This window comes from Acromyrmex echinatior, chromosome 15 (genome assembly GCF_024713525.1).
Source record: "Acromyrmex echinatior isolate Ae372 chromosome 15, ASM2471352v2, whole genome shotgun sequence".
Classification (NCBI taxonomy): domain Eukaryota; kingdom Metazoa; phylum Arthropoda; class Insecta; order Hymenoptera; family Formicidae; genus Acromyrmex; species Acromyrmex echinatior.
Window position 1 is genome coordinate 10,416,344 of NC_141866.1, and position 24,313 is coordinate 10,440,656.

Sequence of the window (24,313 nt, forward strand, 5' to 3'; positions counted from 1 at the left end):
TTCTAATCAATCAAACATATTACAGTTACATGTTTTAATTCTAGATTTTAGTCTCCTTTGAAGAAGCATGTAATAAGAATTCGTCGTCTGTGTGCAAAAATAATTTTACCGCTTTAGAAATGTACATTTAAAATTATTTGTATTTAGGAATCGACTAAAAAAGGAGACCAAAAAGAAATTGTGCTATACATTTGAATTGTGCTTTAACTTTTACTATTTTAAATTCTTAAAACTAGAAAAAAATAAAGAGTAAGTTAAATCAAAGTTAAAGTTGAAAACTTGATTTGATTTCACATCGCTGATTGACCAATTTAATATAAAATTTTCTGAGTGGCAGTATATATACTTCTAGGCACCGAAAATTTCTAGGAAAATTTCTAGGCACCGGCTGACATGAATAAATGTATGTTATCGGAACTAATGGGACTTTTTTACTAAAGTTAATTTATATTAATAAAAATGAACAGTAGAGAAAGACAATTTTAATAAAGATGCTGTCAACATTTGCTTCTGGTTTGGTCGCTTGTGTATTTTTCTATTAGTACAATCTTATTCATCACTATATGAAGAAGATTTATTATCAAATATTTACTTCTTTATTGTTGAAGATATCCAAATTATAAAATCTTTTTTACAACGACTACAAGCATGATCTAATAATGAATTTTCCATATAATTTGAACTTAAATAGTTTTTAATCCAACAGCAATAAATTCATGATAGAACTAATAAATAGCGTTTATTAGTTTAGCAGAAATGTTGCTATCTCATATTAGGTGCCTATCTCATAATAGGGAGCTGTCCTCTATATATCATTAATATGTATAAAATACTATAGTTATATTTCTTTAAATATGGTATAACCTTACTTAATGGAAGGATTCTAAGTCTAAATTGTAGAATAATGCCGAATTTACACATATTATTTCTTTCAGTAATTAAAAAGAAAAATTCATATTTATTAAGCTCAAATTTTTACAATATAAGTATGAACAATTATCACACATACACAAATTTTATTAGTTTGCATGTTACATGCATTATTTTGTTTCAACATTTATAGCAAAATATAATATTTACAATTTTTCTGATTATATTAATATTTCATACGGCATGATATTATTGCGTATCTGTATTCGTCATGTTAGATTTATTTGATTAAATTTTTGATTTTTTATTTCTCTCAAGTTTGGTTATATTAGATTAACTATTATTATTAGAATTATTATTAGATTTATGTACAGAAAAATGTTTATTATTTTCAAGTGTTCTATTAAAAATTTTGCCTAATATCGATGATACTTATAAATACTATTCATTATATTTGTCAACTGTGTATAATAAATGCAAATTTATAATCTATAATATATTATACATATAATATATGTATATGGTATAAATTATATGTTTTAATGTGTATCAAAGCATTGCATGTCCACCGTAATTCCATCATTTTTATCGTTGTAATTAAAAAATTCTGAAATTTCTCTGAAAATGTTAATACAAAAAATTAGGAAATTTAAATTAAATTCTGCTAAAAAAAAACTAAAATTGACACAAACTAAAATTGAAACATGTAGCACATTAATGATTCGTTAAAATTTGTGTATATTTGATATTTATTTGTACAAAGATTGAACTTATTAATCATAAATTAACATACATAAATGATAAATTTTTCTTTTTGGCTGAAAAAGAAGTGAACTATGTAGATTCGATAATCTTCCCTCAACATAATTAATAGCACCTGTAAGAATGCAACCACAAAGTAGTTATGCACTGAAGTAGCATATGTTCAGGCAGTAGCATATATGCAAACTATTAGTATATTTTTATATGCTTATAGGTATGAGAAATATGTTCAACAAATTCGGCACACCTTTCGATAATAAATTCAACAATAAGTTCATATATTTTTCTCAAGTCTCTCGCATTACGTAATTAACGTGTCACGTGCTAAGTCGGAGTAATAAATTTCTTTGCTCGTATGATTTCTACTGGTTAAAACAACCTGTTGAATAACACGCCACAGATTCCTATATTCTCGAGAAATTCATAGAATTAATTAACATACAAATATATAAAAATCACGAGCAGTTTAAACGGACAATTCTCAACGTACCAAGTAGCGTGTCAAATTTCTCGAGAATGCGTTCTCGAAAGGCGAGACAATGTGCGGGGAACGATGACGAGGGAAACACAATGTCCCGAAGCGGGACAAAGAACAAGTGTATACGGACGGCGCGGGCGGGGGAGGAGGCGCCGATTGTCGCGAGGATATCGCGAGAAAGAGGAATAAGAAAAGGAAAAGGAAACCGTGGAATCTCAGGTGCACCTGGGAGTGCACGGAGAAAGAACTTGCGAGAGAGTAGGAGGTCGGATTCCCGGCAGGGAATCTATCAGAGACGCGGGCCGGAGAGGTGAGGCGGATGAGAGATCGAGAGATCGAGAGATCGAGAGGTGTGTGCGTGTGCGTGTGTACCGTGGCTCTTGTCGCGGAGCGGAGAGCGCGAAGGACGCGTGGAGGAAGGCGTGGAGAAGGTAGAGGAGGAAGAACCTCCGCCGCCGATCTCTTCGCTGGAGCGATGGGACCCGTCTCGCGAGAGCGGAGGCTGCGGTTTATAGAAAGCGTTTGTACCGAGGCCGCGGCGCGGCGTCTGATCGCCTGCATGCCATCTCCGTTCACGCGCGGTACTGTTGTTGCCGTTGCTGTCACTGCTGGTGCTGGTGCTGGTGCTGGTGCTGGTGCTGGTGCCAGTGCCCGACTGTCCATACGCACGGAATACGGTGTTGCAAGTGCTACCAGTCGTCTGACCGACCGGTACCAGTTGACTGGTGTGGTACCAGTTGCTGCGTGTTCGTAGTCGCAGTCGCAGTCGCAGTCGCGCTATGCTCCGTCATTAACCCGTTGCTCGTGCTCGCGCGCGCGTTCACGGATGATCCATCGTAGCCGCTGACAGCTGAGATTGTTTGTCCGAAGAGACGTGTGCTTGAATAAACCACGCTGGTAACGCGGACTGTCTTTGACCATCTGAGAAGAATAGGTACGTTAGCGCGCGCGATAGAACCAAACGCGGTTCGAACGGGGTGCGAATGTTTAAAAGGCATCGATAATTAAGAACGTTCGAGAGACTAACTTTTTTCAGACGACATTTTTTCAGACGTTGCTCGGACGGCTTTTGCTTTTATCTCTTATCAGGGACTTGGACCGTTATTGAAATTTTATCGAAGATTTCCTACGCATATCGTGCGATTCTCATCAGCGATAATCTCGCACGCACGGTCGTGATTGGGCTCGAACAGGTGCACACATCGTGCGCCATCGTGCTGCAGTTTAGAAAGTGCAATGAACCGTTTCCCCCTTTTTCGTGATTTCCGTGTAATACTTTACCGCGCATACTCGTGCGTATGTACGCGAGTTTCGAGCACGCATGACGCATCGCAAGAAGGTGGTTTGTGTGACCGTGTTGCAGTCTCAATGCCGACGCGACTCGTACGTCCATTCATGGAAAGAGCAAGATGACTCGAACATCCCGTCCATCTATAATATAATGCAATGCAATGACAGTCTAATCCACTTTGCGTTTAATTACATAAGTGAATGATTCTCAGTTTCATTTTACCAGATATAACACGTATGTATACTAAGACCTCGAATAAACAGCTTTCTTCTTAATTTCATACCAACAAATCATTAAAAATTATCAAACGGAAATTAGCAACTGCGGTCAAATTCGTTACACTTTTATTCCTGAAAGATCGTTGCATTTTCTTCAAACTATACAAAAAGATTAACATATATATTTGCCTATCTGCTATTTAAATTTAAACGTTCAAAGAACAAGCCACCATCGCAAAGCTGAAACGTCGGCGTTGTTATAATATAATTATAGGGATTATCACGCGAAAAACGAATAGAATAGAACAGATCAATGGGATATTTCGTTGTCTTTCAGACGGCGAGAGGAGGTCACGCATCGGGTGGACGATCTCAACGCCTTCTTTTCATTTACTTCGAGGGGCCACGCCGACCTCTCTTTTACATTCGAGGATTCAGACGAGATCCGATCGAACACAGGAAACACGTCGATTGCGGCAGGTCACAAAGAACGACTCTGAAGATGGCCTACATTACCTAGTCTTATCGTTGAAAGGAACCGCTCTGGCAGCCGTACGAACGATTTGATTGGAAAAGGAAAGGCCCGGAGAGGCTACAGAAAAAAAAAAAATGGGTCAAGCGTGGTGTAAAGAGAAAACCTCCAAGGCCCAGGACTCCAAGTCTCCGTTGGATCGAGTTTTTGTACGATGCGCGCATCGGGTACGTCATGTTTCACTTCTTGCTCAAGCAGCCATTAATCGATAATTAATCATGTGTTTGTAATCAATGACGTGCGAGTGATTCGTTAACAAGCTTTGCGTGCGCGAATGTAATTTATGCAAACGCTCGCGATGAAACCTCATGAATATTTTATTCTAGTCTGAAAATCGCTTGCTTTATTATTTTATTCTGTAAATTGGACTTTATGCTTCTCTCTCTCTCTCTCTCTCTCTCTCCCTAACATTTATAATGCGTATTTGCATACTTTATATAAATACATGTCGAAAATAATCGTCCAAACTCTCGTATCGATCCCTTTAAGTTCAGAGTGTAAACGTTGTATATCTGATGAGGTCAAAAGCAGTTGAATCTTTAGGCATTAAGTTCCGCAGGGAATGGTCCGACTTCCGTGGCAGATAATCTAACTTGTGTAAACTATGCGATGACTCCTGTATTCGCGGTGCATCACGAAAACATCTGTTTGCGTTATAATTTTACACGATTGTTAGGCGCGCCGGTCGGTCGCGTCTCTCCGGTGTAAGCGATGAGAGGCGCGACGGTATGAAAATAAAAAGAGCATACACAGAGAGAAGGCCGCTGGTTTCCTCGTGCACTTGGAACGGATACGGAGACGTGCGTCCTCGTTATTATATAACGTATATATATATATGTATACACACGCACGCACGACGGTCGGATTGCACGGACTGCAGAAATCTGTGAACGCGTGTTAGGCGTGCGTGCCACGCCAATTTGGAATCTCGGGTATGCGGATGCGATCGCAATTACTAGCGATTTGCTGCTTTTACTTGTGACAGCGTACGATAAATTATATTACAGGGATTAATAAGCGTATTTTCCAAGCGAAAAGCTGAAATTCAACGGTATCCTTCTCGTAACTTTCAAGACACGCAGCTGCGCGGAAACTTAACTCGAACCTCGCGATTTATAAGTCCAAAGTTGCGATACACATCTAATATATTTTTCTCAGTAATCATTTATACGCCTCGTATTATTGTTTTTTATCGATCTTGATCGTGTTTCGATGCGCGATCTTATATTTATTATTCAGAATTCATTTTGACGATGTTTCCGCTTCTGCTCAAAGGTGGGGCAGCCATACATATATATTTGGTTAAAAAGTGATCACTTTAGAACGGCGCAGATGATCATCGGTAAATCGCATTCGCGAGAGAGAGAGAGAGAGAGAGAGAGAGAGAGAGAGAGAGAGAGAGGGGGGGGGGGAGAAGTAATTCACGCGCGTGGAGTATAGTCATTTAGATAAGGTATGATAAGTTCGATGTTAAACAGAAAACGTAGCGCATGTCAAGGATTTCTTGTATAAGAAATAGTACGAGAAAAAATCGGGTCGCGTCATTGGATATTTACAGGTTTTTTTGCTATATTCATATCGAAAAAACAATTCACTAGAAAATTACCGGCCTTCCGGACAAAATGGGGAAAATATTCGTGACGTAAACACACAAGTATTATTCCTCTCCAAATATTCTTGTTTTTTCTCTCTCTGTTCGAATATTTCCACCGCGGAACTTTCTATTTTTGTACCGAAAAGTCATGTAAATTATGTAGATAGATTGTACATACGAACGTAACAATCATTGCGTCGTATTTGACAGTACAGACACACAACAAATTTTTTTATCCGGGGATTAGACTATGGTATTCTTATTTATTGACGCTCTGAAAAAGTCCAAATTGCTCTATCATAATTTTTTATATCGACGGAAAGTAGTCGATTTTTCAATATTTTTTACCTATATCAGCTTGATATTATCGTTGAATTTACTTTCTCTCTTTTACCTCAGATTGTACATTAAAAATCAGGCCATAAATGACTGTAAAAATAGTAGAAAATCGAGCTATTTTCCATTGATAACAAAAATTGTAATGCGACGGAGTAATTTATAGACACTCCGCTTTTCAGAGCGTCCAAAATATATAATAATACCACAATCTAATTTCCAGATGAAACATTAAATTTTGTTTTTTATGCCCGTGTGTTTCTTGTATACGCTAATGTAGTTTTCGTCCTGGTACACTCACGCTCTAAATCGCCGATTGACAAACAATCGTTGCAAACAGTTTGTTTTGCACCTGCACCGAAGCTAACTTGCGATTCATCGAGATATTTTTAGACGCGATTAAATTCTGCCTTTCGTATGACGTGGGTCGCGAATGCGCGTATTATTCATCCTGTACGTACCTCGTCGCGTGTCGCTTCGCGGCATTCCGGATCCGCGATTTGTATACTCCGTATTCACAGTAAAATCGCGGGATTGATATGATATCTGTATTTGCACAATTACGTTGTTCCTGCAACGCGTACGTCTCAGCCGCGACCTAGAAACTCGAACTCGAAACTGGTACCTATAATATGAAACGCCTTATGCTTTTCGCGGATTATCTAAATACGAAGTTTTAACAGTGCAATTTAGACCGATAAGTACGCACTGCAATGGGACTTTGTCTCGACCACTTTTAGTCCGCTGTTATCTTTATCAAGGGTGAGTTAAGATTATCGTGGAAACATGATTACTGACCGTTCCAGGGTGAGTTCGTCCAACTGGTTTCCGGTATTTGCTTCCTTATCGCACTCAACGTTGCGGACATAATTTCTATTTTGCTAGCATGACTAAAGAATATGCTTTGCTGATTCATATGCATGTACACGCGTACCTATACGTATTAGGAGAATGGTGGGCGCAATCACAACATCGTGAAAAAGGAAGATATTATTCTACATTAACATTCTACTTTTTAAGGAGTGTCTCATTTTAAAGAATATATTATATTACATTAATATATTATATCAATTTTCGGTATGTCAATATTTTTCCAGTTGCCGTTCTATATTTCTTAGACTTCAAATTCTTAGAATTCAAATTTTTTAAACTTTTGGCTTACAAAATCCTCCTTTCGTCTAACAAGAACAATTTAACAGCTTTAATTTGCCGCCCTAATTACTGTCGACATTGTCTATAAGATGTCATCTAAGATTTCCTAGATTTACGTTAAATTAATAAATATATCAGCCCGAAGAAACCTTGATGAGTCGACCTGGTTTGAATTGTTAATGATATGTTACTAATATCACTGTTATGCATGAGTTCGTCGAAATGGAAAACGTAACATCCTTAGCGACGCATGCCTGTGAAGTTACGTATGTATGCGTACACCGTGTATGCGAGAGCTCACAGAACCATGTGAATACAATTACATTTGCGTGATATACACCATGTACTTGCGATTGAAGCACCGGTACCTAGTACCGCTCTAGCAGTAGAATACAGATTACATAAAACGTAGTACTGTATGCTAGCGGAGCAAATATTACTGATATTTGCATATCAGTAGATTTTTCTTGCGGTTTCTTATGAATTCATACGAATAATCAATGTGTCAGAACTTAAAATCTCTTCCAGACTCGTTGCACTTTTCAGTGGTGTGCGAAGTTGATTAAAATGTGTAGATAGAACTTATGAATTTCTATCCATAGGTTTTAATGAAATTATTATAACATTTTTTTGTGCAGTATATACTGTCTGATTAATTAAAACTCAGTACTGAAGATATAAATCTTCGTATATAAATTTACAGACGATTTAATAGACGTATATAAATATTCGAATATTTGCAACGTATTGCGTTAGTTTTGATAAAATGCCAAGTTGATCGATATAATAAAGCTGTTACTTTTAATCTAGCACCTTTAAAAAAATTTTGATCGTTGAGATGACAAACACGTAATTGTTTATATATTACGGTGTTAAAAAGTTACATAATCAAGCAAGATGCAGAATCAATCCTATCACTTTTGTTACTTTGGAAAACTATTGTAAGTTTTTGTTTTTATATTGTAAGGAAAATACTATAAATTGTATTATATCGTTAAATTATACGTCGAACCGAATTTTGTCAGATACTAATGCAATTTTGAAAACTTTGCCTTCATTCAATTTTGTTAAATAATCCTGCGATCGAAAAAGACAATTCGCAGACATCACGCCTTGGCAACGTAATCGCAGCTTCACGGAGGTAGACGTTGGCCGATCGACCTACGCTACTGTATTATTAATAGATAGTGAAAGTTACATTAGATATTTGTGCAGGAACCCAGAAAATTGCCCACTGTCACGAAGATATAATAAAACTTTGGTAACAACCGGTGCCGTAATGCGCGCAGATTTCACGCTAGGACTCAACTTCTTGCCGCATTGACATTTGTCGAAACAACCATCGCGCAAAATACATTTACGAGCGGATATAAAGGAAGGATCTCTTCACTAGTGCATTAAACTCGTTACATTCATTTTATTCGGCAGGAAATCCACACCTTTTTTTCGCACGCATGCCATACGATTCAATTTCTGACGCTAAAAGTTATGCAAGAGTTCTCATCAAGTTTTACTTGAAAAATCCTTTACGATTGGAAATTCAATACCTATACGAGACGAGATTTATTTTTGTACAACGAGTTCGTTTTGTAATTTCCTAATAAAGATAAGTTTTGATTTCTATCAGATATTATTTCTGCAAGAACGGATGCGTTATTTGCAACCACACTTTTGCAAAAAGTCGGCCAGCAGCCTCGAACGAATCCAGGCGAATGCGTTTCGCGAACAACATTTCGCTGAAACAATGCTCTCGGACAGTGGCGATTTGGGTCCTGGTTCGTGGTGTAACTTAATCGGCAAAATAACTTTTGTTCACTGACTCGCTGGGCAACGTGTCGCGCGCGAGAAGTTTCCCGACAAATTTGCAATGTAAACCGCGCCCAGAGGAACGGCCATGCGACACGTGTACGATTTCCAAAGGGCTGTATGCTTCAGCATGTGGATATGTACTTACATGTAGAGTGGAAGGTAACATACATTGCCATTTCACCGTGCTGCGCGAGATCGATGCAAGGACGCTTCTCTCATCCTGTTTAATCTCGTTAACACTCCATTATTTGCTGCGCCACTTACAACGTATCTGTATTACGTCGAAACTATATCGTTCCTCCTCCTTTCCTTCTGACTCGTTTACTTGCGATTAAACCTGCCGTAGACTGAATTTTAATTCGTTTGCTATCGAGTTTGTACAGTAGAACTATCGAGGACTTGCTTCTTTGTAGCCCTGTTTACGAATTATATACAATAAAATTCAAATTATGTAATTGAACCAGATAAAAATGAAGAAGTGTGAACAGCTGTTTTTTCTTAAATGATTTTGTAATTTTAAAAGAAAATCATTTTTTTTCGGGAAAATGAAATCTGTCAATGAGAAGCAGAAAGCACACGCGTTCGCTCACTCTTCGTTTTGGAACGTGAACAGAATTGACAAAAAATGACATTTCGGTCAGAGTTCATTTGAATTATTAAAATTATCATGGCGTGAAGGAAATAAGAATTTTGATCACTACGCATCGATTCCGTTTTTTTTCCCCTTCACGAATAGATCGAATAAATTAGCCTGGCATTTGAAATGTCATTATTCACACCCATCGGAATATAATCCTGCTCTTTTTCAAGAGTAGGAGTAGTCATAAGAGTATTATTAAAAGGTCAAATATAACAATATAATAATTGTTCTAAGGGATTGGGAAAGAGATATCTTTTTTTTTGCATGTGGTATCGAGCGAATCTCGCGTATATTGAGAGTACATTCGCGTTGATAAGTAAAGGAAATAATTGTTCGATGTGTTGAAAACGTTCGACGCGTCACATGGGCAAGTCATCTGAGATATCTAGTCTCTCTAGCTGAAGGCCGATCGTAAAGACGATGAAACAGTATTGAGCTCACTGGTGCTTACTCACACATCTTACACGCCATCGTGTTTTCGCGTCCCGCGAGGATACAAACGATATTATGCAACGCGATTCGCACAGGATGGCCGCTGATTGTGTAATCCTTCGACAAGAGTGTCAGGGACCAAGTCATGTTTCCGTTAAGCTTATTGCTTGTGTCGTCTACCCGGGGTATTCCACTAAATTGAAAGATAACGCAAGCGTTTGGAAACCATTATCGTTATTTGTTGCAAATAATTTGGCGAGCTCGCCATAATATAATTCTAAATATAAAATTATCGCAATTCCTCTATTAAATATTGCAGATGTCTCTAATTTAGTTAACGCTTATTATGCTATCTAATTTCGTTAATAGTTCCTAATTTTATCGAGAAATAAGTAGCGAGCTAACACTAATTGCATACAGAGCATGCTAATTGGATATACTAATTACGTTCAATATTTAATTTTCAAGTTGCATGGGTATGTCGTTGAAAGATACTTCTAAAATTGCGGTCGTCTAAAATTTCTTAAAGAAATGTTTCTCCCTCCCAAGCGAATTTTACACAATATTTTAGTGAAAATGCCATTTTTCAAACTCAAATCTTTTCTGTGCAATATCTTGCAACGAAAAATTCCGTTTGCTCCGAAAGAATTATGAGAGTCGTCCTCCAACATTTTAGAGCCGAGATTTCATTCAGAATTGTAAGAGTAAGCTGAAAGAAAAAAATTGATGCAGCTACTTTATCTACAAGATTTACGGGCGATCTTTAATCCGGTAGTCACAAAAATGCTGGATTTTTGCGGCCGCAAACTTTTGAAAAGGGACTTTTCTAGGGCACAATCGGTTGCGTCTATGGTTTTCGGTCGAGTAAACGAGCCGATGAGCCAGGTAATGCGAATTAGCTTAATCGGCTCCCCATGCGATCGATTCGACGATCCTTCATCCACCTCGCGTCTCAACGCCCGCCTGGAGAATTGCCCTCGTATTCTCCGAACCTAAGGGCGCGTCGAAGTAATTATGCTGTTAATGACTTATTAATCCTCGATGGTGCTACCTATAAGCCATCGACGAAACAGAATCGATAGAATCATTTGCTTAATCTCATGCAATTATTTCATGCTTCATGGTTGATAAACTATTATTTTTCAAATAATTGTTTATAATTCAGCATTCAAAATGTGAATGAGCAACGTTTCTGATTTTCTTCAATGTATTTTATGAGGTAAACTCATCAAATCATCGCCGAAATATTTATTAATTAGTTATCAAAATGGTGCGAAAAGTTTCTTTTGTTTCCTTTTCTTCATTAAAATCGTCATAAAAATGTTTTCTTCAGATTTTTCAGAATTCATAAATTTTTAACAAACCGTTATGCATAGATTTATTTCATAATATTGTACTTTATGCATATATTTCTCTTTCCCCTCACGAATGTTCCAGATATGTTCTCATTAATTCTACTCAGTCTACAACTTAATGAGAACATATCCGTTTAACAATGGAAACGGTACTTTTCTCTTCATTTAAACTTTCGTAGGAATATAGAACGACAAAGTATAACATTCATGCTTATTTCTGTTGCAGATTTATCCAAGTTTAAAGGAAGAAGGCTCGGTCTTAGGAGGCGCCACGCAGAGAGTTACGAGGTACGCGTAGTTCCTTCTTTTTTTTTTTCTCTTTTTCTTCAAACCTTACTCATGCATTTTGCGATTGCAAATCATGGAAAGCTGCACGCAAGTTTTACTGGACATAGTATAAGTAATAGGATTTCAGTGTCGCTTTTAAGAGTTACCTCGCTCTGTAATTTTGCTGACGGTTATTGCCAAGAGCGTGCATCACCGTTGCTGTTAATTGCGCGAGAACGTGGGTCGGAGATAATCACTTAGAAGCGGTCGAGGAATATTATAATTGATACAATCATATTAATTCCAGAGAGATAATTGAATTAATAGAAAGTGACGCGGTACGAAGCTTCTTCCTGATGATCCACCGAAAAAATTGTGTTACCCATACCGTTAATGCGATTAATGTTATCGTACATGCCATCATTCCACACACAGGAAGTATGTTACAAAAGAGAATTTATGAAAGGAGGTCCGCTAATTTGAGCTGGACAATGGACTCGATAGCTTATTGGCTTAATGGACAAGTAATCGTGTTACACATCCACTTTCCGCTAATCTTGAAATACTCGGTACAAAAGTTATATTACGGATACAATTGGACATCATCAACGGGCAACGTTATGAACCGTATATCAGGCAATTACTTCTTCGATATAAATAATACGATATAAACGATGTTGACATACAATATAAACGTTAAAAAATCGTACAGATAACAATAATGTCATAATTAAAATAAACGATGCTATCTTTTTGACACGCAATAGAAACACGCTTAGTACCACGATTATGATCCTTCGTCGATCGTGCATAAATCGTAATAAATCGCGATATATCGCACGTAAGGAGAGAAGAACGCAATTTCCTGATGCGATGGCAACAGCCTCGAGGTGAAATCTAAACGACCGAGCTCGTAAGCGTCGAAGGTGAACCTAACTTTACAATGAATTGAGAGAGGTGGCGGACTCGACCTTAAATGGTCACACTCAGCGAACGCTGCGTCGAACTCGATAACGTAATTTTATTTCTTGCCACTATTCGTAATTGAATCATATGCTCACAAGCGCTACAATCAGTTCGTCGCTCTTCAGAGAAATCGAAGTAGCTAACATTTAGACATTCGGTAATTTTTCTCTTAAAACTGCGAGGTAGGAATGTTTTAACTTTGAATTTTTCCACACTAGTCTGCGATTGGAATTCAAGAAAAAATAAATTTATTATGTAATAAACGATTTAGAGTTATTTCTTTACGCTAATGAACAAAAAAGATTTCCTTTTTTTCTCAAATAAAGAAATAAAAATTGCTCGTTACTATTTCTATTTGATTCTTTTTTTTATCATGTAAAATATAACAGATTTCTTTGATACGATTAGAATATTTTATAATGGAATCATATAATAGCAGATTGCAAATACTTAAAATAAAAGTCTATAAAGAATAATTTATATCTCATCATATTTATATGTTTTTCTTTATGATATATCTATGGGAAATTATTAATATTTCAATACGCGATACTCGATTCGTTTGAATTCGTTTGGATTATTGTAACGTGTCGATTGCGAAAGGAAAGGAATCGAATTTCGACAGAGAAATATTTTTGGAGTCCGGACACGTTACATGTAAAATGCGTGGCGCGTTGCGTGCAGGACGACGGTCTCTTGGTTCTCGTTACTGTGGAAAAGGATCTAGGTTGTGTGACAGGTTTATCCTATATTCAGACAGCTTTTAGGCCGCGTGACAGTGAATCCACACGGCGATGATCGAGCGTGGGTCTGTCGCTTTAGTTTGCTCTCATCCTACGCCTTGTTCTACTGATTCCTTTTTAGGACCACAAGTGCGAACGTCTAAAAACTACTGTGTATATGCAAAAGCGAACAGAGTCTAACATTATCATATTCAACATATTTATATACATTGTATATCAGAAAAATAAGTTGTAAAAGTTGCAAAATGGAGTTAGTGAAATTGAAGCTTTCGATTGTATACAGCGAAAATATGATGAAGAAATAATTTGTAATTTTAATCTAAATTAATTTATTTTTCTGTATAAAAATTGATTTTTATATATTTTTAGTTTCTTGGATATTTTAACAATAATCATCGTAAAATTCAATATTAAAAAGTCCTATATTAATGAATAGCATACGTTAATGTGACAGTAATTTGTTTAAAAATCTGAACATGAGCAACATGCAGCAAGTGACATGCTTGTTATACATATTTTATGAGAACTATACTAGACTTTAGTACTGCTCAATTATACCTGTTCAAAGAAATCTACTTTCTCTTCGATCTTTTTTTTTTTTTTTGAATCATGTGGTGTACGCGTGACTACGTCAATTAAATGTTTTTGCCTTGCTGGGAGAAAGATTAAATCAATCGATAACTTTGTCGCGATAGTACGGAACAGGTGAATGGTTCGCTATCTCGCACATGACGAGTTAATATTTTTAATTTATTATCAGCAAACATATTATGTAGTTACACTAGCATTCCTCTCATATCACATTATGACCAACAGTAGTACATGAATATTTGTACTTATATAAGTGTTACGAGCAAAGGTGAGCTTATCAAACATTTTATAAGTTTTAGACTTTCACTTAACGTTTTCGCAATTAATTTGTTCAATATTTTTTCAATATTAAATGATTTTATTCATTAAAATATTGTAATTAGGATCGATACAATTATTCTGTTCATTTTCAAGGTATAATTGATAAATTATAATTTCAATGTAAATAAAAATATTTCAATTAACACATTATAGCGTTCCAACTTGGTATAATTCGATATAAAAAATATTTTTTTAATTACACCAAGAGAAATTGAAGATAATGGGTGTGTGTATATATATATATAAGTTTTTTAATATATAATAGTTTTTAAGGAGAAATATTTTTCAAACTTTATGTAGTGTGATTGACGTGACAAAGTTACTTGTCAATTTCAATCTGCGCGAGTTATCGATGGCGAAAGTTTTATTTCGCCAATAAAATTGATTAATAACTCCTGTATGACGAGTGAAACGAGTCCACGTTGTAAAATTACATAGTAATTTCACAGCAGTTTCGTAACTGGCAAGATATTCTTCATAGTGCACTGTTAGGCTGCCTGACGTTGAACCGGTGTTTATCATTAGACTACTGTAATTAATGACGTAGATAGTAATGTTTATTTTTTCATTAAAGCCGGTAAAGGTGAAATTAAGCGATGAAAAACCTCGCGTTTAATATAATAATATTTTATCACTTTACATGTTATTAGCAAAAAATTGTTGAAGGGTGCTATCCCATTAAAGATAAATCGCATTGACGAATCTCTCTCTTGACATGATAAAAACCGAACCTTAAAAATCGTCGATTGAAACATATGTGTTGATAATAACGTACATTTTATGAATATACTCTGATAAAACACGAGCACAATAGAGATATGCTTATAATAATCCGCTCGTCAGTACAAATTGTTCCAACAATGTGAATTTTAATTCACTTGAGCCCGCAAGAACAACGAGGATGATCATTTCGCGTAAATTATTCGCGCACGCTGAGGCATAAATTACGATGCACCAGCTCGTATATATGTGCACGGGTTAACATAGTAAATAAACTGCATGTGTCACATGCTGTTACGGTTCCTCGATGTGTAGAACGAGCAACCCTGCCCACACTCACACGCACATATATTTTATATATATATATATATATATATATCCATTAAGTAGGATAAAACATCAATTAATTATTCACAACGTTTTCTAAACGTTAAAATAAAAATAAATTTATTTTTTATTATTTTTACAATGAGTTCTACCTTGTTCTAAACGAATATATTAGAAGAAAATGTTTCATTCCTCTTTATAAACACGATTTATTGTTATTTCTTGTGCACACAATGATAGTAAATTAAATAAAAAGCATTATTATTAGTAGTTTATTACTAGTTTCTTTTTCTTAAAGAAAAAAATTTTTGTTATAACACATTAATGACTGTATCCGAAAGAATTTAATATTTTGTCATATTATTCCATATTTTGATACTAGTTCGATGTAACTATAAATCACTGATAAATTCTGGAGAGACGAACGGAATTCTTTCTTCTTTATAGATATTTTGAAATCGCTCGCGTGTACTGGGAGTATTTTATACGAAGTTGAAAGGCACTCTCGTGCACGAGCAGGAGACTGTATGAGAGAAATTCCGGTAATGTTTCGCGTCCCGAAAGAGTTACAGCTCAAGGGACGCGAAGAAACACGGAATGCATTTGCGATAAACCGTATAAGCTATGTGTAGCGCCGTAGCGATTCCGGATTATTTCGGTGCATCGAGCTGTAGTTTTTGATGAACACAAATTGTTTCGAAAGTGGCACAGAATTAACAGTCGACTGCTTGCACATCCTTACTGTGACACGAAAGAATGTAAATTTATCTCATATTCCTTCTTTTTTTTTTTCTCTGTTTTCCTTTGCTTCGCAAGAAACTACACAAAGTTTGAAAAAAACCTTTAAACGATACAGAATGATTCGGCTTGTACATCATTTCAATGACAAATATTATATATAGGAAAAATGATGTTTGAAAAAATACAGATTTAAGTTCTCTAATGAAAAAAATATTATTTTATAACTATGCCACTCAATTAGTTATCCCTAAAGCAGTCCAATCTTATACGTAAAATATTTGGTAATCGGCATACATATGCATAAAATTGCATATGTATTTTTATTGATAATTAAAATGGATTTTTTCAAAAAAATGTTTCAAGAATTTCAAAAGTTTTTTAAATATAGTTTCTGATAAATTCAAAAGTAATTTTTGAAAAAGTAAGCAGCGATATCACTTGAATGCCTTTTAAAAACCATTTTTTCTCTGATACAAGCTTTTCTCTTTAACTACTCGCGTCTACACAGTAAGAAATATTTTGTATTTGTATTAAAAATGGTCCACTCAAATCTTTCTTAAAATCTTTTGTGTTGAATTTTTAATATATTCGAATTTTAATTTTACATAACATGATTGTGTTATTTGAATATTTTGTGTTAAATTAAACTTGAACATTTTTTAGTGTTAAAATAATACAATTTATATGTAAGTAAAAAAAAATCACTAACATAAAAATAATGTAGTTTTAAAACATAAATTCTAAGAATAAATAAATAAAATGTGTATGTTGATTTAATATATTATAAATGTTAATTTTATTGAAGAAATATGTTCTGTACAACTAATTACATATTTTATATGTGAAAAGGTACGGATATTTTGTATTATTTTCTCTTTGTAACAATATCTGTTAAATCTATATATTGCATATGTTAAATACCACAGAGCATCGTCTAAACTAAAAATGTAAAAACAGCATCTAATTTCAGTTAGATAAACATTTAACATCATAAATGTGTCAGTTTAATATAAAATTTATTTTTAAACTGTGTCAAAGTATTACGCTTCTTGCGTTAATTTTTTACATAATATTTGTGTACTTTAGTACATAATGTACTTTCTAATATACATACTCATTTTATAATCTCTATTAAATTAACACAAAAATGTGGGTGGACCGAAAAATTGGGACATGTGAAATGTGTTAAATTTAGCATAAAATTTTTTACTGTGTAGTCTACATTGTTAAAATATCCACATCGCAATGGGTTTTCATACAAACCTAATGCAGTATACTCGCACGATGATCGATTACACGTATCAAATTCATTCGTGCCATGGCTCATATATTTACATTTCGAGCTATAGAGCACGTTAGCTAGGAAGCAGAGGCTCAACTTAATCTTTTCTGCGTAGTTCCGAAATAGGATACGCCGGTTCACCACCGAGGGAAGTGCTCACGAGGGGACGGAGCATAGACTCTGTGGACAGACCCTTTCATCCTAGCGATTGGGTGGACGTCAATCTCGAAGTACCCAGCCCGCCCAGAGCGGACTCAACTCTCACGAACTCGATCGTCGACACTAGTCTTGGTCCCGCTGTCACACCTACATTCAACTGTAAGCTCACAATTTATCGCCAGATTGTTCAGCAATTGGTGGATCGTTACCGAGTACGAACCGAAAGTACGAAAGCGCGTGTGTGCCGGACCGAAACAAAATGAAATTACGGCGCGGCGCGCAGCGGAATCCTAAAATGCATTAAGAAAGATGAAAGGTATCTAATTAAAATTTTTTAATGAACGCGACTCGCAAAAACAGAGTAGTTAACAGAATTAAAGACACGATGAGATTGAATTACGTCGTGACATTGCGTGAAATTGTTGCCTATACGAATATTGCTACCTTTCGTCTCGTATGGAACGCAATTTCAACTCGGTTATGAAGCCGTAACAGGAATGTGCGACCAGGATTCTGACTCTCGCAAATTTAACCGTCAGCGGCGTCAGCGAATGGTCCCTCTCTTCCGTTTCTTGTCCGAGCATAAGCCATAAGCCCGCATAATTTATCGCTACACTACGTAGATCTTTAACGAGTCGCGTTAACGTTGCGACGATGGCTCCAGTAACGGCCACCGATATTAAAGTCGTTAAATTCGTTCAATCTGCATGTTACAAACGTCGTTATATAGGACAGAATAGATACATCAAGCGCACGATAACCATTTATTCGAATAAATGTATCATCGCAGGTGCCAATCTGAAGGACGTCACTCCTGTGCCACCACCGAGACGAAAAAAAAGAAATAGGAGCAGACCCTTGCCGCCAAAACCGGACGAGATTCCTGAGAACGTGACCAATAATTTGAGACGCGGCGATACGAGTGAGGAACCGTTATATTTCTCGGTCAGATCGCCGAAGACGAATAACAACAACCAGAATGGTGAAGTCGAGACATGGGAAACGGAAAAGACTTGCACGGATGATCCGAAGTATGACGGTCGAAAGACGAAAGAGATTTACGAACATAAGGTGAGTTAGCTCGTAATTCTTCAAGTTAGCCTGCGAATAATCAATGCCATATCATTATTTTAGTATTGCACAATTTTTATATTTAAATAACACTCAATGGCTTATTTTCATTTTCGTTAATTTTGATAAATAATGTAAATTATCTATGTCCTTCATACAATCACACTGCACTGACGTTATTAATTGTACGAAATGGTTTTTATTTTTAGTAAAACTCGCCTGTCCAATTTTAATCAGCACAGATTTTGTAGAAACATAAATTAATTGAACATCCATATCTCTAATACATGTGTGGAATATTAAATGTTGTTGTGCCACATTATTTAGGTTCGTGTTCATAGTCGTAGATCGATCCACGATTGATCCTCATTTCAGGCAAGCTAGGTTTGAACTAAAGAGAACCAGATTTATTAAATCTGATTTGAAAAGCGTTTTTCAAATGAAAGACTGATTCAACTCTAGCTCAAATCGAATCTCATGTTGAATCACGACTATGAATTCGATCCTTATTGGGACAAGAAAAAAGTTAGCAAGCGACGAAAATTTCTAAAATGTATAATTTGTAATAAATAAAAAAGTTAATAAAATAAAAATTTAAAAACAAAAGAAAGATACTAATATAAAACCGAATGTAAAACGTATTGATGAGAATGAAAGCTATTGAAAATAAAGCATACTGTACAAATTAAACTTTAGAAATTAAACGAAACAAACTTTATTCAAATGTTATTTAAATTATAGAATTTTTACGACAATGTTTTACTTATTTTATATAGAATTATAAGAAGAAAGTAATACATGCTGTAATGTGATGTACTCTTATTATACCGTATATTTTCTTATTACATACTTAATTTGTTCAAAATCATATTAATAGATTAATTCGTTTCTGCATCCATGATACCGTCCAATTTATGCGAGAGGAAGATAAAAAAATGAAAAAAATATATAGCATACTATTGGGAATTATGCTAATCTCGAATTTCTTGCTCTATTCGACTTCGATAATAACGACTTCCTTCGATAGGTTAATGGCACCGGAAGGATAATATCCAGCGAGGTGGTTTCCGGCAAAAGGACGCCTGCCGACAAGAAAACTTCGAGGACTTCGGAGTCGAACTACCATCACCGGAAAGTTCTTGAGAACGAGGAATACGAGAGATTCGCCCGGAATCAGTCGATCAAGGACTCTTCGACTCCTAATCGCCAGGACAGACGAAAGTCGAAGGAGCTCGAGAGGCGGATCAGGGATCCCTCGAGGGACGACGACAGACCGGAAGCAAATACAAGGACGAAGAACTATAGCACCGTTAGCTTGCCGAATTACGATGAGCTGGACGTGTCTAGGCATCCTGTAAAAGACATGGCGAACGACGAGGAAAGAGTAGAAGAAAAAATGAAATCAAAGAGACCCGTCAGAAGCAGCACTGTCTCGCTTCCGGCCGAATCTTTCCTATCACCCTTTTCCGAGGTTCAGTACAATCAGTCTCCATAATTTCATTTCGTAGATCAAACGCAGAAATTTTGAAACGTCGAGCTATCTATTAACTCTTAGTACACATGATGATTTTCCGGTCCTTTATACTATACACAACGCGGCAAACTAAGTATTTCTACTATTACAAAGAAAAGAAATACCCACGACACGAATCATCTAATCGTACTTACATATAATACATATATTAGGTCATTTAAAAAGTATCCGCGGTTTTTTGTTCGATTTTTGAATGAAAAAACCGCGGATACTTTTTAAATGACCCAATATATTAAGGGTTAAAAATATATACAACAATTAAGTAAAAACTATTATAGTCGCATAATTAGATTTTTTTATATTATTACACAATTACTATCGTAATTAAACAATCATACAAATTTTCTTTAAAACTGGTATGTGTATAAAGTTTGTCATGATATTTTATTACTTTATAAAAGAGATATCTTGATAAAGTCACGTTTTGTACATGTATCCTCATATTTCTTTCCGTCAACTTTTTAATTTGATTTGTTTCGCTGTGTTGGCGTACCACGAGAGTTATAGAACTAATAATAAGACGATTGCACTTGTGTTATTTCTTGATTATAGAAGACCAGTGTATGTTTGGAGGACTACTTGCCGCGACGTGATAGCATGGAGCACCTGTCGCTGTATCAAGTGCTAGAGAAGTTGGGTTCTAGCGAGAACGAGGTCATCGATGGCAGATTCATGAAGTACGATCCAAGTAAATTGGAGGATTGGGACCTCAGTGACATCAGTAATTGCGATTCGAACCAACGTCTCTCTGTCGAGGTATGTTTACAAAGCGAGCCACGTTGAAATCGATATTAAGCTGACGCCTGTTAGCGCTGGTATTCCGATGAAGAAACTAATCGCATTAAGAAACGTATCTTTGCTTTCAAAAGCAGAGTAGATTTGGAATATTCACGAATTTATTTTCATCGCCGAACATCGCGTTGTTCTAATTAGAAAAATTATTTTTTTAACCGTATATCTCTTTATATGACAAAATTATAAGTAATATCATTTCTGCGTTATGTAATATTGTTTTGGTATATTCGAAAGTTCCTCAAACTTCAAGCAGCTGTAATTTCCCTACTTTCTGGTAAAAAATGTCTGAAATACAGTCATATAAAGTGAAAAAATTAATTTATATTTAGATTAATTCGATATATTTTAAATATGTATTATTATAGAATACGTCACGGATTGAAAACTGTAACAACAAACTTGCGGAAAGTGCGGGACTTTCCGAAGGTGTAGATGTTGTTGACCATTCACGAAATGTTGAAGTCAGGCAAACAGAATCGACTGAGATGAAAATCTCGTGTGTTCAAGATTTGACTTCATTGCAAAAACCTGAATCTTTCGGCAAGGTAGCATTGCCAATAATTGATTCCGATAGAGAATCGAAGTATACTGATGATTGGTTAGCAGATCAAAACAGGTATTAAAAATATATTTCCGGTACAAATTACATTGAAGATTAATCCATAGCATAATATGCCATCAATTTATTTTAGATCATTAAAATATTTTGATCCTCCTAAGATGTCGGAAATCTGTCAAGTACCACCAACTTGCGAGTTAGGAACTTCGCCAGTTAGTAGAGAACCATTTTTTCTAAATGAGGCACTTCATCGCTCGATTTGTGGTAAAATATATTTACGATTTGCGATTAAATATAACAATCGATCAAACATATATATATATAAATACTATAGCACTTATTAAAAGAACTCAATGCATGTACATATTAAGAATTCATTCTATAACTTGTTGAAATTTGAAATTAATGCCAAAAATTGATTTATTTGATAATTTAGCTTTATTCTGAAAAGATCTTTATAATTGATAATAATTACATAATTTAATTATAATTTTTAGTGAATGTTTTTGATTATAAATTCTCTTAACTTCTCATCACCGTAATTTCTTCATTCCAAAGTTCCATAGAAAATGATTTAAAACGAATCTCAGTCCGGGGAAAAAGTGACGACGAGTGAAATTCTTCTCTCTATTTACAAGAAATCGTCGACTATGTAAACCGAATATATATCCGACCGCAGCTTCCACGTCCCTTCCCATCCCATGCATTTATTCGCTCTTGGATTCTATCCCGGTTGGTCGGGTAATCGTCTAGAGTGTAGAAGGTACCCAACTATTCGCGTACGTGACTAGTTAAACCGCGGACGTTCCATTTGGCAGATACGATCGAGGGGTCCTGTAGGAACGGCGCCGTTGTCCGAGAATCCGATCGATCCGACCAATCGAGGCTGATCTTCAGCCGTAGCTTATCGAACGAGAGCGAGCCATTTGACGATCCGTACGAGTCGAAGGAGTTGCGTGCACATTCCGACGTAACGAACAAGTTAATCAGAACGATATCGGAGGAATCACTGCCGCAGGAGATGCTGGAGGAAGTCGACGAAGAGATCGTCGATTTCTTCGATGAAAAGTTGGCCAAGGATGCGACGAACAAATTGAAGAAAGATTACCAGGATCAGCGGGTAAAGACGCCACCACCGAGTCCGGAGCCAAAGATCAAAGCCCAGATTCTAGACAATGATCATTCGACCTTGCTCAAAGTTTTAAATGATGAGGTAGCCAACGAAAGTAATCTCAGTTCGATGACGCCGAGCCTCACCGAGTTGGAAGTAGCACTTTCGGATATGTTGGAGAAGGAAGATCAGTCTGACGAAATCACAAAGCGAGAGAACACAGACGAGGAATGTAAACAAACTTCTGCGGAGAAGCTTCTCGAGCCGGAAATTGTTCCTGTAGAGAAACACAATGTGATCGACAGAAATGTGTCAGATCAATGTTCAATTAACGATGGCATTCTAGTCGATAATACGCCTGAGAATAAGACAGATCGGTTATCCGTGTCTTTAGAACAGTCCCTTGGAGATTCGACGTCGACACCGAAGAAAAGAAAAGTGTCCTTCTGCACCTGGGAAGAAAAGGTCATGATGGACGTTGATTTGAAAAATGACGAGGAATCGCCATGTAATGAAACGGAACAAAATTTAGATGAGACGACAAGTTCTGATTTCAAGGATTCTGTCGTTAAATCGGAATTAAAATCAAGCTCCGATTTTTTCGGAAGCATCGCGACTGATATGAAGGACGGTGTAAGTTCTGTGGGAGAAGCACCCGCGAAACCTAATAGATTGTTTCAAAATTTGGAAAACCTAGCGGAGGATTTAGAGCAAATTCCTACACCGCCACGAAGAAAGAACAAAAGTTTAGGTGTTACGAAGGAGTCAATCAGGACTATAGACGAGTATCACGAAAATCCTGATCCTGGTCTTAATGACAGACTTATTTAATAATTTCGGATTACGTGATCTTGCAATCTTTCCGCTGTTATGTGATTGTTGCGCAATAATATGATCCTACAATTTTTGTGCCACATAAATTGTTAATATGTTTAATACATTAATTCACGCGATCGCTATAAGCTAATAACCATGTAATTATTAATAAAAAATAAAGATAAAAGTATAACATACATTGCTATTCTTCATATTTTATTCATATGTATTTTTACACAAGCTGTCACAAAATTATAGATATGAAAATTTGAAGATTGCGTTGGAAGATAAACATTTAAATACAGTCATATTTTTCTTTTCAATAACTAAATGAATCATTACTCGCGAATTAACTTCTATATAAAGTGCAAATTTTTATTTTTAATTTAATATGTAAGAAATTTTATTATAGCAAAAGTTTTACATATTATTTAACTATTTAATATCTAATATTAAAGAAATAATAATATTTAGAAGGAAAAGATTTTAACTTAATGTTTAATTTTGTTAAAAATTAGTAAAGAAACTTTAAATTCGTCTAATTCGGAAGAAAACAATTTATAACATTATCTTTTAACGCATAAAAATTATGCGCACAATGTGACAAAGGTAAATAAAGTTCCAAAAATAAGCAATAGTCTCTATCTGATAAAAATCAAATAATAAAATGCGACATTCTCTCATAAGCAATGCTTTTATTTTTCTTTGTAGGAAAACTTGGGTTTGAAAAATATTTGTCATGTAGTGCAAAAGAAATTGAGTTGTTCCATTAGATCACATCGAGAGGCAAATATTTTCCCATATGATCGTAATAGGGAAAACAAACAATCAGATCTCTGCA

The 24,313-nt window shown here is 35.7% G+C and overlaps 2 protein-coding genes across 3 annotated transcripts in view; one reads left to right on the plus strand and one right to left on the minus strand.

Annotated features, from left to right (window-relative positions):
• The window catches only part of Phyhd1 (Phytanoyl-CoA dioxygenase domain containing 1), a 139,821-nt gene that overhangs the window by 25,365 nt on the left and 90,143 nt on the right, over positions 1–24,313 (minus strand). The window lies entirely within an intron of this gene.
• Positions 2,599–23,669, plus strand: LOC105145737 (uncharacterized). Of its 2 annotated transcripts, none has more exons than XM_011055508.2 (10): positions 2,599–3,044; positions 3,957–4,318; positions 11,696–11,757; positions 17,543–17,745; positions 18,377–18,657; positions 19,685–20,128; positions 20,744–20,947; positions 21,352–21,602; positions 21,679–21,809; positions 22,364–23,669. In XM_011055508.2, exons 2-10 carry the CDS (start codon positions 4,229–4,231, stop codon positions 23,485–23,487), a joined length of 2,790 nt encoding a protein of 929 aa, XP_011053810.1. In that variant the 5' UTR covers positions 2,599–3,044; positions 3,957–4,228; the 3' UTR covers positions 23,488–23,669. The 2 variants fall into 2 exon arrangements, with proteins under 2 accessions (XP_011053810.1, XP_011053811.1); XM_011055509.2 differs by lacking the exon at positions 2,599–3,044 and adding an exon at positions 3,071–3,635.